The 8,180-nt window shown below is 26.9% G+C and overlaps 1 protein-coding gene across 6 annotated transcripts in view; it reads right to left on the bottom strand.

The window, feature by feature from the left end:
* Nucleotides 1-408: 408 nt before the first annotated feature.
* Nucleotides 409-8,180, bottom strand: part of LOC111676486 (myb-like protein P) — a 47,753-nt gene continuing 39,981 nt past the window's right edge. For 2 of the 6 annotated variants that reach the window (XM_046949879.1, XM_023437448.2), the window contains exons 4-7: nucleotides 5,481-5,684; nucleotides 2,830-3,184; nucleotides 2,710-2,763; nucleotides 409-1,344 (exon numbers count right to left, since the gene is read on the bottom strand). In XM_046949879.1, coding sequence (XP_046805835.1) covers nucleotides 843-1,344; nucleotides 2,710-2,763; nucleotides 2,830-3,184; nucleotides 5,481-5,619 — 1,050 coding nt within the window. In that variant the 5' untranslated portion in view covers nucleotides 5,620-5,684 and the 3' untranslated portion in view covers nucleotides 409-842. Of the gene's footprint in view, nucleotides 1,345-2,709; nucleotides 2,764-2,829; nucleotides 3,185-5,480; nucleotides 5,768-6,502; nucleotides 6,565-8,180 lie in introns of those variants that run through there. The other 4 variants (XM_046949876.1, XM_046949878.1, XM_046949877.1 and 1 more) reach the window with 3 other exon arrangements.

The raw sequence follows: 8,180 nt of genomic DNA, 5'->3' as shown, positions 1-8,180 counted from the left end.
TTAAAAAAAGTAGTATTTCTACTACTATTTTTAAATGTCAAATTAAGTAAGCTTTTTTATAATTTTTACACATTTTGAAGAATAATTAGGTAATATGGATAGTTTTATTTCTCTTCATTTAACTTTCTAAAGCTTTTTTGTTACAAGATTTCTAAAAGCTTTCTTACGGTTCCCTTCTTAAGTTAAATCCTTGCCTTGTCTGACTCTTTTTGAAATTTACATAAGAAATATCTGAAAATTGGCTAAAATAAGTACTCCAGGATCTTGCTGATCTCATTTGAATTTGATTTTGTTAAATTTTTTTAAAGCTTTAAAAAGCTTATTTTAAAACCTTTTTATTCCCTTTAATAACACTTTTAAATCTTGTATTTTTTTGTTTAAAAATTTTGCTTATTTATTTAAAATTTATTTATTTAACAAAAATCTATTACTAAAAAGCTTTTAAAGCTTTTTTCTTATAAAAAGCCAAAAAAAACAAAAGAAAAATTAAAAAATTCACATTTAAAAGACATGGGTTTTCTGGACACAAATTTATATATAAAAAATACAAAGAACATTTTTAAAGTTTTACATAAATACGTTTATATAATTTGTTATATATATATATATGTATGTAAGTATATAATGCTTTCAAGTTTGTTTTAATCAATAAATACAACTAAATAGTTAAAATTACATAGAATATATACTAATAGAATGTAATATACATTAAATAGGGTCAAAGTTTAAGTTTCAAGTTATACTTTCTCTTTATTTCTTTATACCTTCTCCTCCTCTTTTGAAATCCTCCTTTGAAATTGTCCTCTTTTGAAATAAAATTGAGAATTGTTTCGATAGATTTTTTATTCAAAATCATTGCAGTGTTGTTCTTGTTCGGCATTTGCCATTAATACTTTAACAATATCGGAGGTAAATTTTTCTACCAATTCTAAAGCTGTACTGGGTGGTAGATCTTGCAGTGAAGATGATATAAAATTACCAAAGGCATTATATTTTAATTCACGAGCATTTAAACGCGCTTGTTTAGGAGGTGAAGGTGCTGTGGATACAGCAGAATCATCATCATTTTGTACGGAGGTTTGATTGAGGGATGTTAGATGAGTACGTTGTTGTTGTTGTTGTTGTTGTGGAAAATGTTGTTGTTGTTGTTTTTGTTTATGGTACATCGATGATGAGGAATCGGCATAATCTGAACGTAATGTATCTAAACGACGTATACTAATGGTGGGATGATGTTGTTGCTGCTGCTGCTGTTGCGTCTGTTGTTGCTGTTGCTGCTGCAGTAGTCTAAGTTGAGAATGTTGCAGTTGTTGCTGCTGTAGTGTTGAGGAATGTGTGTCCGTACTGCGTATTATTAGAGAGTTTAAAAAAGTTATTTGAAATTCTTAAAAATGTAAAAAAAGGAGCAAAACAATTTTTAAAAATCCATATTTTTTCTAAAAAGTACTAGTTCTACTACTATTTTAAAATTGGAAAATTTAGTCAGATTTGTTAATTATGTCACGTATAAAATATATTCCGGTTGAAATTTTTATGAAAATACTCCATTTTCGAAAAAAGTAGTAGCTATTTCACTACTTTTTCACAAAAATATAAATAAAGTATTTTTCTTTTACAGGAAATTTTTTATATAATCATATTTTATGCCTAAAAAAATTAAAAATCCATACCTTTTCTAAATATTTCTACTACTATTATAGAATTTGAAAATAAAGTCAGATTTGTTAACTATTTCATGTATAAACTATGTTCCTGTTGAAGTTTTAATGAAAATACTACTTTTTAGAAAAAAGTAGTAGCTATTTCACTACTTTTTCACAAAAATGTCAAGAAAATATTTTTCTTTTATAGGAAATTTTTTAAATTATCATGCTTCATGCCTAAAAATTTAAAAATCCATACTTTTTCTAAAAAGTAGTATTTCTACTACTATTTTAAAATTGGAAATTATTTGCAAAATTCAAATTTTTTGCACATATAAAATATATTTCTGTTTGAATTTTTATGAAAATACTCCATTTTAGAAAAAAGTAGTAGATATTTCACTACTTTTTCACAAAAATATAAATAAAGTATTTTTCTTTTATAGGAAATTTTTTATATAATCATATTTCATGCCTAAATATTTGGAAACTATTACTTTTTTGAAAAAGTAGTATTTCTACTACTATTTTAAAATTGAAAAATATTTTCAAATTTCAAATCTTTTGCACATAAAAAATATATTCCTATTAAAATTTTTATGAAAATACTACATTTGAGAAAAAAAGTAGTAGATATTTCGCTACTTTTTTACAAAAATTAAAAAAAAATATTTTTCTTTAATAGGAATTTTTTTAAATAATCATATTTAAGCGTAAAAATGTCCCAATTAATACATTTTTTAAAAAGGTAGTATTTCTACTACTATTTTAAATTTGGAAAATTAAATCAAATTTGTTATCTATTTCATGCAAATAATAAATTTCTGTAAAAATTTTCTTGAAAGTTTTTCTTTTAATAGTATTTTTTACTACTTTTTTTACAGATTCAAATTTATTTTACAAATTTTTCCTAAATCTCAATTTAAACCAGAAATCTGTGTTTCAAACTTAATTCTTTAGAGAAAGAAGTTAATTTAAAAGCTTTTTTAATGTTCTTGTTAATATTTTCATTTTCAAACCAAATTGTTTTGCGTTTTATGTTATGGATTTCCAAAGAAATACTTACATTAAACCCGATGTTTCAAATGCATTTATCTCGGAATCATTATTTTGACTTTCCCTATAAAAAACAAAAATGTTTATAAATTTATATTTAAAATTGTGCAAAAAAAAAAATAAACTTTACGTTTCAGCATCCGTTTCCTCTGAACCATCTTCCATTTTAACGGTTAGCAAACCATTTGGAAAAGCTCCTCCCGCCGCTGCCACTGTTCCCGAACCCGCCGCCTGATGTAATGTGCCATTAGAGGAATTACTTAAATCGGGACCAGCTCCAAATTGACCACTACCATTTAAAGGCATCATTTTCTTATATGATCTTCTTGCTCTTATATGATCCGAAAGAAAATGTAAATGCTCATAAAGAGGCCAAGGTGATTCATAAGATTTAAAGGGATTTTCTTCACGTAACTGTTCTAGACGTCGTTTTTCCAAATTATAACGATTTCGTAATTGTAAAATACGATCTTTTAAAATGGAAACTGTAAAAAAATAAAATAAAATGACAACAGTGACAGGTGGTTTAAAATACTAGTACCGGTTTTCGCAGGAGAAGGAGTTAATGTCCCCTTAAAGGTGGTTGTTTTTTTTTTTTTTCAAAAAACATATGTTTAGTTTTCATTCAAATGTTGTTGTTGGTTTTTTTCACTATTTTTATCTAGTATTTTTTTTTTATTTCATTATTTATAAAGCTTTTACGCATCAAAAACATGTGCATTTTTCTATATATATTTTTTTATTAGTTTTATTTTATAAACAAAACAATTTTTATACACCCCTTTTGGAAATGCTAAAACTCACCCTTATTACAAAACTATTATGGTTAGAGGTGAGTTTTGATATGTTTATTATTAAATATGAAGAGTTCTATTTTGGGGTTTTAAATAGTGTTTTTTTTTTTGGGCTAAAAAGCGTTAATAGTAAAAGCTTATGTAAAATTTATGAATTAATAAAAAATGAGAGTGATAAAAAGTTAATATAAAAGTTTGTTAAAGTCTTTAGTCTTACCAATCGACAAGTCTTTAGATTAGTCAATGGACTAGTGTATAGATTAGTAATTTGTCAACTCTATAGATTACTAGTCAATAGCCAAGGTTTTAGACTAGTCGATAGACAAATCTTTAGACTAGTCAATAGACAAGTCTTCAGACTACTCCTTAGACTAGTTAATGAACTAGTCAACACACTAGTCAATAGACAAGTGTTTAGACTATTCAAGTGACAAGTCTTTAGTCAATAGCCAATTTTTTAGACTAATCAATAGATCAGGTTTTAGACTAGTCAATAGACAAGCCTTTAGACTAGTCTATAGATAAGTCTTTAGACTAGTCAATAGACAAGTCTTCAGACTACTCCTTAGACTAGTTAATGAACTAGTCAACAGACTAGTCAATAGACAAGTATTTAGACTAGTCAATAGACAAGTCTTTAGACTTTTTAATGGACAAGTCTTTAGACTAATCAATAGACTAGTGTTTAGACTATTGAATAGACTAGTTTTCAGACTACTCCTTAGGCTAGTCAATGAACTAGTCAATAGACAATTGTTTTGACTATTCAATAGACTAGTTAATAAACTAGTCAACAGACAAGTCTTTAGACTACTACTTAGACTAGTCAATAGACAACTCTTTGGACCAGTCAATGAAAAAGTCTTTAGACAAGTTTCTAGACAAGTTTTTAAACTAGTCAATAGAAAGTCTTTAGATTAACTAGACAAGTCTTAAAATTATCTAATGACAAATCTATAAACAAGTCCTTAGACTAGTCAATAGACAAGTTTTTAGACTATTCACTAGACAAGTCTTTAGACTAGTCAATAGACAAGTCTTTAGACTAGTCAATAGACAAGTCTTTAGACTAGTCAATAGACAAGTCTTTAGACTATTGACTAGACAAGTCTTTAGACTAGTCAATAGACAAGTCTTTAGACTAGTCAATAGACAAGTCTTTAGACTAGTCAATAGACAAGTATTTAGACTATTGACTAGACAAGTCTTTAGACTAGTCAATAGACAAGTCTTTAGACTAGTCAATAGACAAGTCTTTAGACTAGTCAATAGACAAGACTTAGACTATTCAATAGACAAGTCTTCAGACTTTCTTAGACTAGTCAACGAACTAGTCAATAGACAAGTCTTTAGACTACTCTTAGACTAGTCAATAGACTGCTTTTTGGACTAGTCAATGAAAAAGACTTTAGACCAGTTTCTAGACTAGTCAATAGACAAGTCTTTAGATTAGTTAATAGACAAATCTATAGACTAGTAAATAGACAAGTCTTTAGACTAGTCAATAGACAAGTCTTTAGATTAGTCAATAGACAAATCTTTAGGCTAGTCAATAGACAAGTCTTTAAACTAGGCAATAGACAAGCCTTTAGACTAGTTGATATACAAGTCATTAGACTAGTCGAAATACAAGTCATTAGACTAGTCGATATACAAGACATTAGATTAGTTATTAGACAGAACTATAGAATAGTCACAAGACCAGTACTTAGTCTGGTCAATAGACAAGTCCTTAAACTATTCAATAGACAAGTCTTCAGACTACTCTATAGACTAGTCAATAGCCAAGACTTAGACAAATCTATAGTCTAGTCCATAGAATGGTCACCAGATAAAGTCATAATTTTAACTATCGTTTAGTTTAGTTGTCAAATTTGACAACTGTATTTTATAAAATAAAGTTCATAACAACATTTTAAATAAAACTTCCACATAATGTTTTAATTAAAGTAATAAACTGTCACCAGTCTAGGCGTTGCCAACTTACCATCAAAACCCAATTTATTCGAGATTTCCTGCCACTCATGAGCATTATAAAGTTTATCCTTAAAACGTGGTGAATTACGATCGTAAAACGAGGGACGATTGCGAAATTCGCTAATTAAACTTAAATCGAATTCACCCATTTGAGGTAAAGCGCGCGGGCGGCCACGTTTAGGTTGAAAATCGTTTATATAGGCCAGGTTGAAGGCTACAAACAACAGCAATAACAACAAGAAAAGGTGGCAATATTAAAGAGAACTTTTTGTGGACGAATAGAGAAGAAAATAAGAACTAAAAACAATTAAGGAAAAAAATATAAAAAATAACAAACAAAATTTATTACAAAATGTTAATAAAAATTAAATAAAATAAATAAATTATCTTTTAAAATTATTGATAACAATTAAATTAAAAACAAAATTGAAAAGAATGAAAAAAAGCTTTTTAAAGCTAACTACACTTGAATTTTTTTATAAACAATAAAAAATTAAAAAGAATTATAAATGATTTTTTTTTTGTTTTTAAAATAAAGCACATGTTGAGAAAGAGCGCATGTTTGGGTAAAGAAAAAAAGGCGCTCTCTTTTTTAATAAACAAAAGGCAGAAAATGAGTTAGAGAAATAGTGAGAGAGAGAGGGCAACTCTTGGTGGGTAATTAAATTCAAAGTAGAAAGAAAAGTTGGCAAATTTTTTTAAAAGTGTAATTGAGGAGACGACAAACAAACAATAACAAGAAAAAAATGTTTTTTATTATAAAAAATAATAAATATAAAAAAAGCTTTTTTTCACACTGCGGTTAATTTATAATAAATTAAAACGTTAGCAGAAAATATTAAATAAATCTACAACAACAACAAGTATGACAGACACAGAAATTATTAAATTAAATATTAATTTAAAATTAGAGATAAAAAAATTCATGATTTTTGTTTTTTTTGACAAAAAAAAAACAATTTTTAATGAACATTGTTTTTTGTTAAAAAGATAATTTATTTTTATTATTTAATTTTTTTTCTTAAAACTTACCTTTTTTGTTTTAAATTATTTTTAAATTAAATATTTTCTTTAATTGTTTTAATTATAATAATTTTTAACTTTTCTCACACACACAGACTTACAACAAACAAATTTAGTTTATTTTAATTAATTTTTAATTCTTTTTTTGTTGTATTTTTTTAATTTTTCTTTTATATATATAAAAAAAATTAAATTAAAAATCAAACGTCTTCACAGCTCAACATTTAATTTTAAACTAAACTCTTAAAAAAAAATTTATACAAATAATTTTTTTTTATATTTTATTTTTTATTACGTTTGCTTTTCTTCTCTAAAATAAACGCGCGCGTTGTTGTAGCTGCTGCTATTATTTCTCCTTCCTCTTTCGTCTGTATACACTAACAACAACAACAACAACACCAACAGCAAGACCAACAACAAACACAAGCAGTTTTGTCTGCCTGCCTGCTGCTGCCGCTGTTGAGTTTTGCTTAAATATTAAAAATGTTTTTGTCTTTAATTTTTTCTTGTTTTGTTGTAATTTAAAATTAAAAAAAATTCTTTTTCAAATAAAGAAAAAATAAAATAAAACAAAAATGTTTATTCTTTAAATATAAAAACAACCACCACTCTCAACAACAACAAAAACATCATCATCAACATCGCCATCATACCAAACCAAAAGCATAGCGGTTAATAGCATTTTTTTTTTTTTTTTGTTTACACATTCTCACACACAAACCCATCAATAGTAGCTCACTGTAAACGAGAGAGAGAGAAAAAGCAAGAGAAAATGCTCACAAAGAAAAACAAAATAAAAACATTAATGTTCGTTTTAATTTTTAAGCTGCCAGATGTTTTCCTTTAGAATTATTAATTGTTATTGGAAAATTTATAATTTAAGGGTCGTTTTTGTTGGTAAATATAATAACTAGTTATTAAATTATAACAATTATATTTTACACATTTAAGCAAATGTTTGCTAAAATTCAAACTATAAGGGAAATAAACTTTTTAATTGTAAACTTTATATATTTGGAAAGAAAATTTTAAATTCAATAACGTGTTAATATCCCAGGCAAAACTTTACATAACTGGTAGCCGGGCAAGTAATATTGAAGTGATATTGGAGTGTCATAGTGAATAACTACTTATTTTTGTTGGACAAGCCTAGTTTGTAGGCTATAGACTAGAGGATAGACATGGATATAGACTAGACTGTAGACAAGACTATATTCTAAAATATAGCCTAGACTAATAGCTAGACTTTAGAAGAGACAATAGAATACTTTAGACTAGACAATAGACTAAACTATAGACTAGACTATAGACTAGACTATAGACTAGACTATAGACTAGACTATAGACTAGACTATAGACTAGACTATAGACTAGACTATAGACTAGACTATAGACTAGACTATAGACTAGACTATAGACTAGACTATAGACTAGACTATAGACTAGACTATAGACTAGACTATAGACTAGACTATAGACTAGACTATAGACTAGACTATAGACTAGACTATTAAATAGGCTATAGACAAGACTATAGACTAGACTGTAGACTAGACTACAGACTAGACTATAGACTAGACTATAGACTAGACTATAGGCTAGACTATAGACTAGACTATAGACTAGACTAGACAATAGACTAGACTATAGACTAGACTATATACTAGACTATATACTAGACTATAGA

The sequence above is a fragment of the Lucilia cuprina genome, chromosome 4 (assembly GCF_022045245.1).
Source record: "Lucilia cuprina isolate Lc7/37 chromosome 4, ASM2204524v1, whole genome shotgun sequence".
Classification (NCBI taxonomy): Eukaryota; Metazoa; Arthropoda; class Insecta; order Diptera; family Calliphoridae; genus Lucilia; species Lucilia cuprina.
The sequence above is the reverse complement of the archived record's forward strand: the minus strand, read 5'-3'. Positions and strand labels throughout refer to the sequence as shown.